General features: G+C 33.0%; 1 protein-coding gene across 1 annotated transcript in view; it reads right to left on the bottom strand.

The window, feature by feature from the left end:
- The window catches only part of LOC136972710 (uncharacterized), a 300,363-nt gene that overhangs the window by 193,990 nt on the left and 88,259 nt on the right, over positions 1 to 18,114 (bottom strand). Inside the window, exons 77-82 of the mRNA XM_067267318.1 lie at positions 17,869 to 18,054; positions 16,095 to 16,254; positions 15,067 to 15,194; positions 8,551 to 8,710; positions 7,021 to 7,252; positions 1,228 to 1,519 (exon numbers count right to left, since the gene is read on the bottom strand). Of these exons, the coding sequence (XP_067123419.1) occupies positions 1,228 to 1,519; positions 7,021 to 7,252; positions 8,551 to 8,710; positions 15,067 to 15,194; positions 16,095 to 16,254; positions 17,869 to 18,054 (1,158 nt within the window). The remainder of the gene's footprint in view (positions 1 to 1,227; positions 1,520 to 7,020; positions 7,253 to 8,550; positions 8,711 to 15,066; positions 15,195 to 16,094; positions 16,255 to 17,868; positions 18,055 to 18,114) is intronic.

Below are 18,114 nucleotides of genomic sequence, written 5' to 3'. Positions count from 1 at the left end.
GTTATTCACTGTGGTGTCACAGTGCAATTTAATGCCCTAGCAGATGTTTTTGTAACTAATATTTTTTTGTTTTCATGTAAAATTCCATCAACACAGATGTCTCTGTGTGAAATATAATGTCATTCTATTTATTAGTTCCTGAGTTATATCTTTTTAAAATGTGAACTTTAATTATGAACAACCTGTATATGGATCACCAATGACAAGCAACATAAAAATTGTTTTGAAATGCATATAATCTGGGAAATTTGAGTGGTTAATCTCAAGAGACTGACAACATTGATTAGCTAACATTGTTTCATCAGCTCTTTTTACTTAGGTAAAACTACACTTTTTTTCAACACTATCTTACTTTTTATGCGAGAGATACCACAACTTAGAGTATTTTGTTATATGTTTTTAGATATATTTTGGTTTTTCATCTGAAAATGGAAAATATTGCTTATCAAATTGACAACAAGATATTGAAAAATTACAGCAGATGCTACTTCAGTTAGATGATAAAAATTTGATTATTGAATCTGGACATGAAAATAATGTAGATAAAAATGATATAGTAGAAAAATGTGCAGAAAATTCTCACAGTAAACAAGAAATTTCTGATGATAAAGAAGTTATCATGCTAATATAATATGTTAGCATATTAATACATATATAGTCAATAAGTTATGCATATATTAAGATATATAGTCAATATTCTCACTTTATCAACTAACATGTTCATAAACTGAGAATATTGACTACAGGCTACTTGTAAATCAATTATTACAGATTTTATTTCAATTTATTTTTGTGACGTTTTTTATTAAACTCTGTTAAAAGTTAATGTTTCTTCTTGTAATTTAAAAAACAATTAACATCTTCAATTAAAAATGTAATAAATGTTTTTCATTTAAACTTTTGATAACTAACACACATTTTAAAGCAATTTTTTATTATTATATCAAACAAATATACCACAACCTCCACAGGATTAAATAATGATCTGCTTAGTTTGTGTAACTGAATAGCATAGAGTCATTGTTTCACTGTTTAGAAGATTTAATTTGTATTTATTGAACAATTGACAAATTATCTAATAAAAGTATTTAATCAAAATTTTAATTACATATTATTTAAAAAAATTTGTATTTAAACAATACATCATAAATTCCAATTGATTTTTAATTTTAAGTAAACAATTTATAAAATTCAGTTATTTGTGAATTATTTTATGAAATTACTCACCTCCATTCCTTGTTTCATTTTAACTACTGTCCCTTGTGGTGTTCTCAATGTAATGCTTTTTTTACAAGAGAAAATTGATTCTTTTGCATTATGATTAGTTAAATCGCCAATGCAAGCTGTATTTTCTTGTTCAATTGTGTATCCATCATCAAGATACACTAAATAATATGTACACTGACCTATATAATCATACTGTTTTCCATCAAAAGTTATAAAATGAGAATCTCCAACTGATGAACAAACTGCAGAACAGATTTCTTTAGTGCATTTCCACTTTCCACTTTCACAAAGACTGAATAAATAAAAAATAATATATGAAATTCTACAAGAAATAAATTTTTATTAAATAATAGATAAAGATATATGAAACAAAAATATATAAACCATCTAGTGTGTGAGAATTTGGAGTTAAAGAATTTATTTTAACAAAATTGTTAAAATAATAATATTTTAAAATTCTTTTGATAGAAAAATTATCAATCTATGTTAAAAAAGGAAACTTCCTTTTTGATACAGAGAGGAAACAGTTTAGTTCCTCCAAAACTGATAGTTTGAGCGCAATGTTTCACTCTTCTATCCGCAAGACCGTCTGACGTCCATCACACGTTGGAAGCATAGTGTGATTTTCCAATAATCCTATTGGACAGAATTCAGCATAAAAAGGTAAGAGATCACCTTCCAACTTGCTCTTGTTTTGATGTTCTTGCTTGGTGCTCAATGCTTTAGCCAATGCACTTATCCCTCTCCTGGTTCATCATCTCTGCTCGTCCCAAGGACACTCCATTATAGGTACGAAGGCTATTTTTTAAATAAGGTCTGTTTTTTAATAAGAAGAAAAATACTGTAAATATCATTAAAATATATTTTTTTCCATATTCTACATACTTTTATCTACTTTTGTACATAATTTCCATTTTGTTTAAACATTTGTCATACCGCTCAACAATTTTTTGAATTCCAACTTCAAAGAAATCTGCCGGCTGTCAAGAAGCCCAATCCACGACTGCAGTTTTCACTTCTTCGTCGTTGAAATGTTGACCACCAAGGAACTCTTTTAAGTATCGAAACAAGTGAAAATCACTGGGTGCAAGGTCTGGACTGTGTGGATGATCGTATCGAGTCAAAACGATAAAGCACTGTTTAATCTTTTTGTTTGGTGATCGTCAGAAAGCAGTCTTGGAACGCACCGAGAAAACAATTTTCGATAATTCAGTTTCTCCGAAACAATGGTATACAAAACTGATCTTGAAATCTGTGGAAATTCAATTGATAACGTTGAAATCGTGAATCGTCGGTCCTCTCGAATTTTGTTATCCACATCACGAATCAAATCTTCAGAAATCAGAGAAGGTCGGCCAGAGCGTGACTCATCATGCACATTAACTCGCCCATCCTTGAACATTCTTACCCATTTTCGAACTTTACTGTCACTCATAGCATTATCACCATAAACTTCACAAATCTGATGGTGAATTTCCGCTGCTGCCAAGTTTCTTGCATTCAAGAATCAAATAACAGATTGTATCTCACAGTCGGCGGGAGACTCAATTTTCTTAAACATTTTAAACTTCTACAGCTCAGCATACAGACAGATGATACGGCTGCAAATGGCTTCAAAACACGCGCCAAGCTTGCTCAGAGCAGAAGCACATGCATACCGCCGTGATTGCGCATTATTCTCACTTTCATTCACAAATGGACCTTATTTAAAAAATAGCCCTCGTAATATGATTATTTTATGTAAACTCTCTCTCATCAGGATAGACTTAGAGGTTTAGAGTTAGATATTCTCACATATTTGATTGTTGAACTTAATCATTCTGTTTTATCATAGTTTCATTTATATGTATATATAAGAGTTATAATTGCTTATAATAAATAAGTTATATGATTATTTGTTGTTTAGTTAATTTAATGCCTAACTTCATCATTGGCCCACTTAACCCATGTAATTCACGTATTCCATGTATCTTATGTCATTTAACATTTAAGGTAAACCCTTCTAAAGTTCCAGTCATTTAAGATTATTCTTTAGCCACTTCAAGAATAATATAATTTAAATTGTGAGTTAGAATGTGAAATAGATAATCCTAGCTAGTGTCAGGACTGACCAAGAAGGATTTTTCTGAATCTTCTTTTATTTAAATTTCCATTCTATATATGGAACAAAGTAGACCAAATCCTCCCGTTCTCACAAGTGTATGCTATGATTATATTCATTTATAGGCTCAAAAACCTGCATATTTAACAATATAACAAGTTTTTTGGTATTAATTGTAACAAATAGCATGAAGTATTGCAAAACTTTGGTTGTTTGAAAGTATTTTAATTAACTACATACAATATTTCTGCTTGGAAAAATTAGCAATTCAATTAATAATATAAGAAATCTTATTCTCATGATAATATTGGTGCCATTACTAAAAATGTATGCATTTAATATTACTTCAAAATATCTGTTAAGAATCTTCATGATAATAATTAAATTTTAAAATTATTACATCTAAGTTGTTGAGAGATTTACTCAAAAAGATTTGTGAAATGTTATTATTTTATTCTACTATTCTATAAGAAAAAGTTGGAAACAGTTCAAAATATCAAACAAACAACCTTTTTTCTTTCCAGGAATATTTGATGCATGGGCAAATCTTTTCAGACTGATTTATAATCCAAATTAAGGTCTACATTCCTGAAGTTTGACTGTAAATCAGGCTGAAAACCTACACTACTCCTCATTACACTCTTGCCATTGTACCATAATTTAAAACCCTTTCCCAATTTTCTAGCTTTTTCTCCTTTCCATCTTGTCTCTTTCCGACAAATAATCTCTACTTACACCAGTTCTGCACTTTTTCCTACTAAAGTACCAATATTCTAGATTGCCACCTCTCCTTTTGGACTGATTGCTTTTCATTTCAATGCTCTAATGGTCAGAAAAACCCTTTCCCACCTCTCACAGCAGCCAGGTATTTCTATTGCACATCACCTATGGGTTACACCCTAATATTATTGAACTTACTAGCCTGATGATGATGCTGAGAATTGATGTCTGGTAAACATCAACCCTTCTCATTCATACAGGCTAGGAATCAGTATGTGTAATGATATTACATCACTCCTCCATGGCAGAGTTATATTTTATTAATAATAATTATAAATGCTAAAATAAACAAATAAATTAAACAGAAAAAGTTTTAATGTCATGACATCCATTAACACAAGTTTGAAAACCAATTGTTCAGCTTCTAAACAGAAGCTGAACAATTCTAAATCAGGGATGGGCAATCTTTTTCTATGTAAGGGCTGCATTTCAAAACTTTTGAACTGACGTAGGACGCATACAAAAGAAAAGAAAGAAAAAAAATGCCAGTAAATCATAATTATTCATTCATATATAATTATAAATTAGCATATGTATACTTAATTTAGCTTCTGGAACTGATGTAAATGTAATATATCAGAAATATTTGGTTAAATATTAATCACTGCTAGATTCAAATTAGTTTCAATATGTCTGTTAGCCAATTTCTTGTTTTAATTTTTACTAAATTTATGGCAGAAAAACTATTCACATACATAAGTTGTAGAAAATAATGTTTGAATTTTTGCTGCATACTTCCTTAAGCTGGGAAATTGATATATTTATTCATATCAATACCCAACTCGTACCACCTTATATAAGCAGCCTTGTTTAAAAGAATCTAACTAACGTTTTCGATCCTGTTTAACGACCTTCTTCAGGTTAGAACATCGAAAAAATCGAACATAAGAACGTTTAGCAGTAACGGCCGCTCGTTTGGAACGTTTTAAGAGGAACATTTAAATAGGATGGCATGCGCCATCTCTACGTCGATGAGTATTAAATAATACAATACAGGAGAATAATGTAAAGATAGATAACAAACAGTGAACAATAATAATAAAAAATATATGCCTCGTGGGGATATTGAAAATAAAATACTAACAGAATATGGTGCGTGCTGAACATCTCATATACCGAGGGAAGAGTAGGGGCTGTGCGGAGACTGACCGGCGGGTTCAGCGTAAGCTTTTGCAAATCCGCCTTTCTGGCGTTTACGTGTCGCCTGAGCGCCAGGCCGTAGATATTTTACTAGCCTAGGAGTTTTCCACACTAAAGTATACAGAAAGCCCACTTACAACCCAATATTCATCCCATGGAACTCGCACGACCCGCCAGCATATAAACTCGCAGCATTCAGAGCGCTCGCCGCTCGAGCACACACACACTGCAGTAGCACCCAAGACGAAAATAAGGAGATGAATTACATCATGAAGCTAGCTAAGAAGCACGGGATCAGTCACAAAGCCATCACTAGCCTCACCACGACACACACTAAGAAGAGAAACCTCCTAAACACAGAGGAGTTTACGTTGATGGACTATAGAGCGGCACTGAGCGGCATATATAGACGCATAGGAAATGCTACAAACAAAAGAATAATATACAAAAGGAGTCACACTATATACCAACTATTAAGAGCTGATAAAGACCCCTCGGACACTAATTCCCTCCCAGGAGTTTACAAAATCCCGATTACGGACGCACGGAGGCAGAATAAATTATTTTACATTGGTGCCACCAGAAGATCACTCAAGGAAAGGCTAGCGGAACATCAAAGAAACATAAGAAACGAACAGCCTTGCACTGCGCTGGCGACTTATGTCCTAGCAGATCCCCAGGAAGTCCAAGCCGAATGGGCCCAAGCAAGACTAATACAAACAGTTCGTAACATAAAGCACCTACGGTATACAGAGGCATGGCATATCTACAAAGCTAGCCAGAAAGGGCAATCCATAAACTTCCGAGAGGCTAGTAAAATATCTACGGCCTGGTGCTCAGGCGACACGTAAACGCCAGAAAGGCGGATTTGCAGAAGCTTACGCTGAACCCGCCGGTCAGTCTCCGCACAGCCCCTACCCTTCCCTCGGTATATGAGATGTTCAGCACGCACCATATTCTGTTAGTATTTTATTTTCAATATCCCCACGAGGCATATATTTTTTATTATTATTGTTCACTGTTTGTTATCTATCTTTACATTATTCTCCTGTATCATATTATTTAATACTCATCGACGTAGAGATGGCGCATGCCATCCTATTTAAATGTTCTTCTTAAAACGTTCCAAACGAGTGGCCGTTACTGCTAAATGTTCTTATGTTCGATTTTTTCGATGTTCTAACCTGAAGAAAGTCGTTAAACATGATCGAAAACGTTAGTTAGATTCTTTTAAACAAGGCTGGTTATATAAGGTGGTACGAGTTGGGTATTGATAAGTCACGCAGTTAAAGATGAGCTACATTTATTCATATTTTATGCAACGTGGGCTGCATGAGGCCTGAGGGCTGCGGGTTGCCCATCCCTGTTCTAAATAATTCTGTGAGGGTTAATACGCAGAAGAAAACATTATTGTAAACTTTTAAGATTAAAGTTCAAGTAGAAGTATCAGATAAAGTGGAATGAAAAGACAAAATGTAAAGAACTAGAGATGATGCATATACATGTCTGAAAATTTTGGAAAAACTTGTGATGACAGATGAATGTCCATAGCATGTAAAGAATTTTTCACATTTTCAAAAAATGGTCTTGGTAAGTTTAGACAAAGGAAAAAACTGTTTAATAAATTTGTAATTATGAGTTAAAATCAGCAGATAACTCACATCATTGCATAAACCATACCTCACTTGCAAATTGACTCTTAAACAAAAATAACTCAAGAATTATCAACACAAAATTATGATAACAGCAAATACTACAGAATGTAAACATACCAGACATTACAATCCACTTGAAGCTGCTCACCATTTGGATACCAATGATTATTATGTTCACAAGGACATTCACTCCTTAAAATACAATGATTTTCATGAAGAACCATTCCTTCAGGACAATGACAGCCATCAACACACATTTTCATTAAACATACTGGTTCTAAATTTTCACAAGTTGCAGGACATGCACTACCACAATCTTGAAATACAGTGCCATTTTCACATTGTACATCTACAAATAAAGATATTAAAACATTTTCATATTATGAGACAAAATAATAGCTCCAATGTTTATAAATATGGAAATTAATATCGTTGTCATAGCAAATTTTTTTTTACTTTTGAGTATATACAAAAATATACTCAATAATGACAAAATATTATTCATATAGTAATTAGAATTGTCATATTGATAATTCTAATTTTCATGAATTATGAACTGTTATGAATTAAAAAAATTTATTCTTACAAAAAAGTTTACAAAGAACATTATATTTTTTGATATCCACAACAGTTTTTATAGCTTTTTTTCTGAGCTAAATAATTAAATATTGGATTTCTTCTGTGTTCTTATTACTGAAGTTATATTCTGTGTCAAATTCATAAGGTTTTTCTACCATATACTTCAAACTGTTTTACTAATGAACAGCATCATAAAAACAGTATCTATCTTCCAGTTGCCTCAAAATGTGTTTCGTCATTTGTAAAAGCAATTACTCTAATTAAAACATCTAATCCCTATTAATGATTAAACTGATAATAAAGAGGAAGAAATTTGTGTTTATAAGGACATTTTGAGATCATTTAACAATTTTTCAAGTTCTTTCTTTATAACAATTATATTTTTATTCCATTCTAACTATCTTGGGCAATACAGTCTCAGCTTTTCACTTTGCTTCATAATACTTTCTACATCTACATAGTGATTTAAATTATTCTTTGTAAATCTAACATTGGTTTGATAAGCAATGATTAGATTATCTAGAATATCTTTTTATCCTCAGATACTTAGAGGCTGTAAAAATTTACAAACCCACAGTAGACAGCATTGCATCAATTACAGAAATGATAACAATTTGTCATCTGCATGGCAGTCTATATTTGAAATATAGGTTACTTTAAAATTTCACATAATAAAGAAACAGAAAAAATTAAAGATAAATTGTTTTTATCATAGAAAATAAAGAATAAAGTTGTCAGAAACAGAGAACATGACAATATTTAATCCCTACAAAGTAATGAAACTAGTAGCCAATTATAAAACAACTTTAAAAAATGATTAACAAAGTTCCAAGGAAAAAATTGTTGAATAAATCAAATTTTGACCATACAAATAAACTTGGGTCAGTACAAAATCCTTTTTTAATAATCCAACTAGAGTCAGATGGTTAACAACTTAAAAATCAACAAATGACATTAAAAAAACATGCATGCATGTTTTTTAATTTTTATATTTATATTAAAAAATATATATATATATAAATTCAAATTTTAAAAACTAGAAAATAATTTAATAAACTTCTAACTTACTACATAAAGCACGTTTTCTCCATGCAGTATTTTTGTTTCCGTGTAAACGTGCACATTCACGAAAATATTCACTTAAACTGCTACATTCACAACCATCTTTACCACTTCGATCACAACAGTCTGTTTTGCATGCTTCTAAATACAGATGTGGATCAACTAACTGAAAATTAAAAATTTTTCTCAATGTATAAGAAGTATTGTATATCTTTTTCTAGTAAAAAAAAAAAAAGTTTATTGAATACATTTAAGTAGAATTAAAATTAAAAAGACAGCTGTTTTGTGACACAAAGAAAAAGTGCAATATAGGGCACCACATTACACCATGTGCCCTATATTGCACTTTTTCTGTGTGTCACAAAGCAGCTGTCTATGTCTCCCTAGAACTAGACATTGAGAATGGATATATTGTTTATTAAAATATAATTGTCAATCACATACATAAGAAAGGGAAGGAGTGGAATCAGACTCATCATTGAGATTGTCAACCTTGTCAAGTGTTTTTCTGTCTTTTCAGTCTTTTTTGAGAGTTACTTTTTATAAATTTATTTTGTAGCAAGAGAGCACTCTTGCTACAAAGTGAATTTGTGCAAAGCAAAAATTGTAAAACAGATACTGTCATGTGGTGCTTTACCACGACAAGTAAAGGGCGCATCGAGCGCAGCGCCTGAGGGCGAGACGCCCGATATATAAACTCTGTAACCGAGGGCAGTGACCTCTTTCTTGTTAGACCCTGTTCTGTATATACAAGATATATGTAAAATAAATCTGTAATGTACTAAGTATCGTATCTATTCACTTCTCAGGCACTACTATTGTAAGATTCACAGAAATTTTACATCTGGCGACGAGGATGGGATTGGATTGAGAATAAGTCCTGAGGAAATAGAAATAGCACGATCTTCACCGGTACCACGTGGAGCAAGATCAATGGCTACCTTCGGCTGTCTGGAAGAGTTTGACCCTACACACCCAAGTGAGTGGATTCCTTATGCTGAGAGGCTCGACGCATATCTAACTGCTAACAATATAGAAGACAGAGAGGAAAAAAGCTATTCTGCTGACGGCATGTGGACAAGAAACGTACAACCTATTGAGGTCTCTTTTGTCTCCCAACTTGCCAGCCACGAAATCCTTTCAAGAACTGAAAGACATCTTAAGGTCACATTTCGCCCCTCAACCCTCACGAATTGTTCGTATGAATCAATTTTATAGAAGTGATCAAAAGGTGAGAGAATCTCTGTCTATCTATATTGCGGAGTTGCGTAGACTCGCAGAATTTTGCAAATTCAGTCCTCACTTAGAGGAAATGTTATGTGATAGATTAGTTTGTGGTCTGTTGGACGAGATGCTCCAACGTCGCCTCTTCGCTCGAAAAAACCTATCGTTTTTAGAGGCACAGGAAGAGGCCTTAGCAGCTGAAGCCGCTGTTCGTTACACAAAAGAAGTTAGGCCTAACGCGTGCACTGAAACTGAAGTAGGTCTAATCCAGAACAAAGGGGAACCGGGCATTGAACGCTCGCGAATGCATCAAGAATATAATAGGGTCAATTTTAAGAGTAAGGGACAACCAAGCTACCCTGAGTCAATAAAAGTCTGTAAAGGCTGCGGTGGGAAGCATAATCGCAAAGAATGCCTGTACCGAAAAAGCAAATGTTTCCTTTGTAAAAATCCGGGTCATATTCAGAAGGTATGCCGTTCAGAGAAACATTCTTTTTCCATTTCGTCTCAAACGGAAAAAGTAGTCAAATCAGGGGTCCACGTGAATCAAGTAGCTGATCCTTTGTTGACCGAAGCTATCACTGTGTTAGTCAAAATTAACGGGAAGAGTAGTCGGTTCTAAGTAGATTCAGGATCTCCGTATACTATTGTGTCAGAAGACACGTTTAACAAGATTTTTGGTAACAATTCTCCAAAGTTATACCCTTTCCGTACCATTTTGCGTGGGTACTCAAAGAAACAAGTTCGAATTGCCGGCCAATGCCAAGTGAAGGTCACATACAACAACTTCACCCGAGAACTTCCACTAATCGTGGCCAGGGGAAACAACATAAGTTTGCTAGGGAGAACCTGGTTCAAAGAGTTAGGGATATGTGTCTCAGATGTATATCGCATTTCCCGAGATCGAATCCAGGAGTTGATGGAAGAGTTTCCAAGTGTATTCAAAGAGGGGTTAGGAACATATAAGGGCCAACCGATTTCAATTAAATTAGACCCGAACGTAACGCCTATCAGATTAAAGGCAAGGCGCGTACCATTGGGGATTCGTCAAAAGGTTGACGACGAACTTGAGAAATGGGTCAAGCAGGGAATTTTAGAGCCGATAACAGATCCTGAGTGGGCTACACCCATTGTGCCGATTTTGAAGCAAGATGGATCGGTACGCATCTGTGGGGATTATAAAATTACACTTAATAAAGCACTGCGGCCCACCGCTTATCCCATTCCAGCAATCAATCACTTGTTGGCAGATTTAGGACATGCAAAAGTATTTGCCAAACTTGATCTGGCCCAGGCATATCAGCAGCTCACAGTAGATGATGATACAGCGAGAGCTGAAATGATTATTACACACAAAGGGGCTTTTAAGGTCAATAGATTACAATTTGGTATCAACGCGGCGCCGGGGATTTTCCAAGCATTTATCGAACAACTTGTAGGAGTAGAAGGGGTAATCCCATACTTCGATGATATTCTCATTGTGGCTAAATCTGAGGAAAATCTGCTACATAAGGTTAGGCAGGTTCTAGAGAGATTCCAATCATCGGGCTTGTGCATTAAAACACAGAAATGCATTATAAGTGTAACATTTTTGGGGTTTAAGATAGATGCAAACGGAATTCATCTCTCGGAGGAGAATGTCCGGGCAGTTTGGCACAGTCCTGTACCATCTAACAAAAGAGAGCTTCAAGGTTCCTGGGACTAGTTAATTTTTATCATGTTTTTCTAAAAAACAAAGCCACGGTTGCGGAACCTTTGCATCGTCTTCATGCGAACACACCGTGGGAGTAGGGGCCCAGACACAAAAAAGCGTTTAAGGCCGTCAAATCATTGTTGACATCAGACGCCATACTAACGCACTTCGACTCAAAAAAACTGTTAGTGCTAACATGTGATGCGTCACCTTACGGTATTGGAGCTGTCCTTAACCACCGCATGCCAGACAGAAGTAAGGCACCCATTGCATACTATTCACGTACGCTATCAGCAACAGAATGTAACTACGCAGATAGACAGAGGCCTTGGCAATCGTGGCGGGAGTTAAGAAATTTCACGACTATATCTACGAACGGCAAGTGGAAATACAGACCGATCACAAACCTCTTCTTGCCTTACTATCGTCATCCAGACTGACTCCAAGCATCATCTCACCCCGGATGCTCCGATAGAATAACCTCCTGTCAGCATATGACTACACACTCGTCTACAGACAAGGAAAATCTATACAAAACGCGTACGCGTTGAGTCGTCTTCCGGTGGTCGAAGTCCCAGAGCAACAACAGAACGAGAGAGACATCTTCCTTATAGACGTCATGGAGTTTCCATCTCTGTCAGCTAGAAAATTAGCTCTAGCAACCGATAAAGACCCAATCTTATCTAGGGTGAAGACTTGGGTTGTGAATGGCTGGCCCAAGCAGAAAACTTCAGGCCTTTTTCAACCATTCGAAAACAGAAGTGTAGAACTGTCAATCCATAAAGGATGTTTGCTATGGGGAAGTCGTATCATAATTCCTCCCCATCAACGGAAAATATGTCTCAATATGTTGCACGTCACACACTCGGGTATTGTTAAGATGAAGGCACTGGCTAGGAGTTACATCTGGTGGCCAGGCCTGGACATCGACATTGAGAAATTAGTTAGGTCATGTGCGAGCTGTCAAGCAGTCCAACGTAACCCTCCCAAGATAATATCCACTTGGGAACCGGAGAAAGCTCCGTGGAATAGGCTCCACATAGATTTTTCTGGTCCCTTTCAGGGCAAAATATTTTTCATAGTGGTGGATGCCAGATCCAAGTGGTTGGAAGTGGATATAGTGCCGTCGACATCTGCAAATGGAGTGATTAAAGTGTTGCAGAAACTGTTCGCCACGCACAGAATACCAACAGTGATCGTATCAGATAAAGGCACTGCCTTTACATCTTGCGAGTTTCGCAATTTTCTTAATAACAACGGTATTCAACATATCACTACGGCACCCTTTCATCCATCGTCTAACGGACAAGCGGAGAGGATGGTGCAATTTACAAAGCAGACTCTGAAGAAAATGAAAGGAGCTGACATAGGATTGAAGTTAGCGAGAATGCTAATATCACAGCATGTGACATGGTCGTCGGCAACGGGAGTGAGTCCAGCTGAACTGCGGATGGGGCGGAAGTTGCAGACTTGCATAGATAATTGCTATCCCTCAACGAAAGAAGGCAACAGTGAGAAAGTAGAAACGAAATCTCTGAATCGAGCCTTCCGAGTGGGTGATCCAGTTTATGTTCGAAGCTTCAATTCCACCGAGAACTGGACTCCAGCTGACATCACGGATGTGAGAGGAAATGTTACTTATTCAGCCCGTACAGAGGATGGTCAGATAATTAAACAACATACAGACCAAATTCGACCACGTTTTCCAGAGGAGACTACAGCCAAACCGACAAACAAAAAGTCTTCTCCCAATGACAAGTCGGACGTGGAAGAGCTAGCTCCAGACGAAGTGGAACAGAGTTTGGATGCACCTACCAGCAACCCCAGAGAGGACCGTCAGCCACGCATGAGACAACCTCCGAAATATTGGAAAGATTATGTATCTTTCTAAGAGGGAAGGGATGTCATGTGGTGCTTTACCATGACATGTAAAGGGCGCGTCGAGCCCTTTACATGTCATGTCTCGCCCTCGGGCGCAGCGCCCGAGGGCGAGACGCCCGATATATAAACTCTGTAACCGAGGGCAGAGACCTCTTTCTTGTTAGACCCTGTTCTGTATATACAAGATATATGTAAAATAAATCTGTAATGTACTAAGTATCGATCTATTCACTTCTCAGGCACTACTATTGTAAGATTCACGGGAATTTTACAGAAACAATAAATGAAAAGGATAGAATATTATTTTCTACTCTATATAAACAAGTTACAAAGAAAAAAAGAATGGCAGAAGGTTGAATATAGATGACAGGAATGAGAATTAGTTTGCTATTATTTTAATTTTTTGATATTAAATTATTTTAAAATCATATTTATTTGAACTTCAAAGAATAATAGTATTCTTAATAATTATAAAGAATAAGTATATTGCATAGCAATTGTTTGTTATGATCTATATTTTACAAATGTTGAATCCTTGAATTCAACAATATTCTAAAAATGTTTTGTCATAATTTTAATTGCTCTATAGTAATGTTTTAGATTTTGCATATAGATAAATTTTTATGTTAATATAATTTATAAATTATATTTTGTGTATGGGTAAAGTTCTGATCTAAGTGAAAATTTATATTGTATATCTTTTATATTTATATTGTTAAAACTGCTTACATTGCTTGATAGTTAAATTAAAGTTAGTGTTTTCAAGTCAGAAAAGTTGTCTTCAACATGACCTTTTAAGGCTATGTTAAACTATTCACTGACTTGAAATCCAGGAGCTCAGCATCAGAGATTATTTACTGCTTTTAAACAAACTTCCAAATAAAATAACTTACATAACTGAATTTGAAATAAAATAAAAGAAATAACAATTAAAATTATTTAAAATTTATAAACAATCACCACCAAGCTATAAGAAGAGTTTTATCATCACATTTATTAACAGCAATATTTTTTAAACTCTTTTCAAAAACATTAATCTTTTCCATTACATTTAATTTATGAAAGTCAGAATTTTGTATATTTAACTCAGTCTTTTCTCAAATTATTTCAATATCAAAACAAAATACTTCATTAGGAAGTAGAGTTCACTGTGTGCAGCATTATTAATAGTTTTTCTTTTCTAGTGCTTTCAACGAATATATTTTCATCATCTTCAGGTGAAATAAAACTTTTTGAATCAAACATAAACATTCAAAATGGAAGGAACATGGAATTTTAAATAAAATGAATCTTTGGACCACATTCGATATGAATCGACCACAAATTTCAAATACGTACAATGTAGTACGTGTGATGTAATACGGCGCATGCGTGGTTCTGGTCCATGTCAACGGTGTGTTAGACGATGTAGGTCGCTGTTTAACCGCTTATGTAGAACAATCCATATGTTGGGCAGTTCAGAGTGGGTTCATTGCATGTTTCTGAAGTTGTTATGAATAGAGACTCCCACATAAAGAGGAGCTTTTGATTGCTGCAGGCTCTAAGTACTGTAGATTGTAAATAATTCATTGAAAGTGCTAGAAAAGGAAAATTATTAATAATGCTGTACACAGTGAACTCTACTTCCTAATAATATTATTTGGCATGAGTATTATACTATTTTATATCAAAATACTTCAATAGAATTTTTTTTAAAAAATTAAAATATTTAAATAAAATTTTACTTTATGACAATATTCATATTCCTTGTCAGTTAAAGCAAGACATTTCTCAGCTGCAGTTTCTGAAATTTTATTATCTTCTTCTGTATTATGACGACAAAAATTAATTTCCTTAATAACATTCTGGCAAGCTAAAATAAATTTAAGTTATTATAATCATAACTTCTATAACTTTAGTTAATAATAAAAAATAAATCAACAATTTATGAAATTCTTAAATCTAAATTATAGCAAATAAAACTAGAAATACTATGAAATCAATTCTTGTTACATAGTCAATGCAATTTAAGGATAAAATGTCAAGAATATATGAGAAAAGATTTATTTAAAATGTCTAGAATCCAAAGCTACGGCAAAAATGCAAAAGTTGATTGTTAAGTGTCAAGTGCATTATAAGAAAGATCCTGTCCTGTTCAGAATTATCTCTTTAGAAGGAATGGGAAAGAAAGATTTAAATACTACAAGCACATTACACAAAGCTAAGCTGGAGTGTATGAAAGAAACAGTATTAATAACCTTATCTGTAGAAATTATAAAAAGTGAGCTTCAGAAATAGTTATGGCACTATTGAACTGTAAACACGTCAGTAGACGAGGATCTGGGTTTAGAATCCATCTTCACTGAGAATATTGCACATTACTTGTTTGAAGATGCTCAGACTGATGCTAAACCTCATAAGAAGTATTGTATAAAACTACATGCAGTTGGGATGAATTCAAAATTGCTACCAGAGTTTGAGTTTTTATATCACAATATTTATGTAGTCAAATATCACATAATGAAAGAGCTCAACTAACATAGAATTTGGTTAACAGATTATGAACCTGTAGTCCAATTGTTTAGCTTCTGATTGGAAGTGATATTTATGACACTCATGATAAGTTTTTAACTGGCAGAGTGAAGCAACTGCAAGATTTAATAGCATTTATCAAAGATTAGTGCTGGAAAGGTTTAATCATAATTATTAAACATTAACTATTATTTATTAACCATTAACATTATTATTATTATGACATACACTACAACTTTACCTTTGTCTTTTTTTCTCCAACTGTTAGCAAAAGTAACAGGATTAGATACTATGTTACCATTTTGCAAAGTTAAGTCATTTTCATAATTATCATCATAATTCCCACAAAGACCACAAAGTGAATTTTTAAAAGTGGGAGATGCAATAATATAAATAGCATCCTGTAAAAAAAAAAATGTATCCTCTTTACTCAAAATAAAAATATTTAATTGATAGAATAAAATAAAATAAAATAAAATAAAATAATTCCATGATAAATTATTAAATGAAATTTAAATGTTGATGTAAAACTTTATTCACATTTAAAATGTATAGATATAAAACTAATATGTAATATATAAATGATAGAATATTTCTACTAAATTTTTCTATAAGTTTTTAAAATCAACTAAAAAAATAAATAATAATACTTTACTTTTTTAAATAAATAAAATAAAATTAAATTAATAAAAATAAAATTATTCATTTTTCTCAATATTGCATCTAAAATGAATATCTTCTTAAAAAACACTTTTTTAAAATAGAATATTCATTACCGTATTTTACAGACTATAAGACGCACCTTAATTTTTAAGAAATTTTTTTAAAAAATGCCTATAAGACGCACCTGAATTTTGGAGGCAATTTTTTGAAGAAAAAAGTGCGTCTTATAGTCCGTAAAATATGGTATTCAGGATGAATTTCTTTCAATTTTTTTAAGTGGATAGCATTTTTATCAACACACTCTTCAAATTCCATTTCAAACTTTAGAAACTACAAAATTGAAATTGGAATATCAAATGAAATTCAAAAAGAAAAAAAACATGTGTACAAATTTTAAACTGTAAACCCTAAACTAACTATAAATTTTAAACTATAAACTATAGATAAAATCCAAAAAACAGCATTTTTCAAGATTAATCTTTAATCTATTAATACAAGTCAAAGTGGTCATTCTACAGTTCAAGTATTAAGCTTTTTCAAACGTTCTTTTAACACGTATAAAAGAATTAATAATAAATTTATTATTAGAACTTAATTTAATGTTATTAAAATTCAATGTGATGATGAAAAGTGTCAGCAAGTATCTTCTTCAGATAAAATACAACTGAAAGAATTTTTTAAGAGAACAGATCATAATACATGAAACTTAAATAGAAAACTCCAAAACTATATATCAAGAAAACCATGAAAATAACGAAGAAATCAATTTTTAATGTAAATTCAAATTTTGTGTACAAACTTAAAATCATATGGTTGATGGTATTCAAAAATGTAAGTTGTTGTTGTTTTAGTCAAATGTTAAAATCATTAAAATTTGACTGTATGAATCTGATAATGGGATTTATAGATTCCAAGTAGCACTTTATATCATATCAAAAGTTAAAATTTTTATTATTTTTGTGGCTCTTCTGATTTAAATATCACAGTGCTAAAAGAGTAAAGTTATCAGAAAAGACTTGGATAATGTGAAAAAAAATAAGTGTAAATTATTTGTAATTTTCAACATTTATTCTTCTGTTGGAAGAATAAAAATTCATTCTGTTCTACCTTAGCTCTCCAACTGTGTTTGAACTAAGATTAAATAAATTATGAAATATGTCAAAATTAAGTTTCTCATGATTATTTTAGTGTTGATAAAACTTTTTGTAGTTACATACAAACAAAATTACAATAAATAAAATTAACAAATTTATCATTTATTCAATTAACAATTTTATTTTGAGTCTTCTATAATTTTCTCTAAATAAAATGATAGAAAATTCAAATTATTGTAAATCAAAATAAGTATTTACCGTTCCATCAATCCATAGCATGACATCTTGATATATAGTTACCACGGTGTATCTAGAGACACGTAGTAAAGGTATTTCTTCAGTAGCCAAATTTGAAAAACCGTCGTTTAGTATTTCGACACCATCTGGTCCAGCATAAATACGATATGATTTTCCAGATGATTCAATTCTTATTGTTCTAAAACACTAAATGTATTTTTATATTAAATATCAAATAAAAATAAGTCATATATTCTTTATATACAA

Source organism: Centruroides vittatus, unplaced genomic scaffold (genome assembly GCF_030686945.1).
Source record: "Centruroides vittatus isolate TY-2023 unplaced genomic scaffold, ASM3068694v2 contig_301, whole genome shotgun sequence".
NCBI lineage: Eukaryota > Metazoa > Arthropoda > Arachnida > Scorpiones > Buthidae > Centruroides > Centruroides vittatus.
Note: the sequence above shows the minus strand (reverse complement) of the source record. Positions and strands in the feature narration are given on the sequence as shown.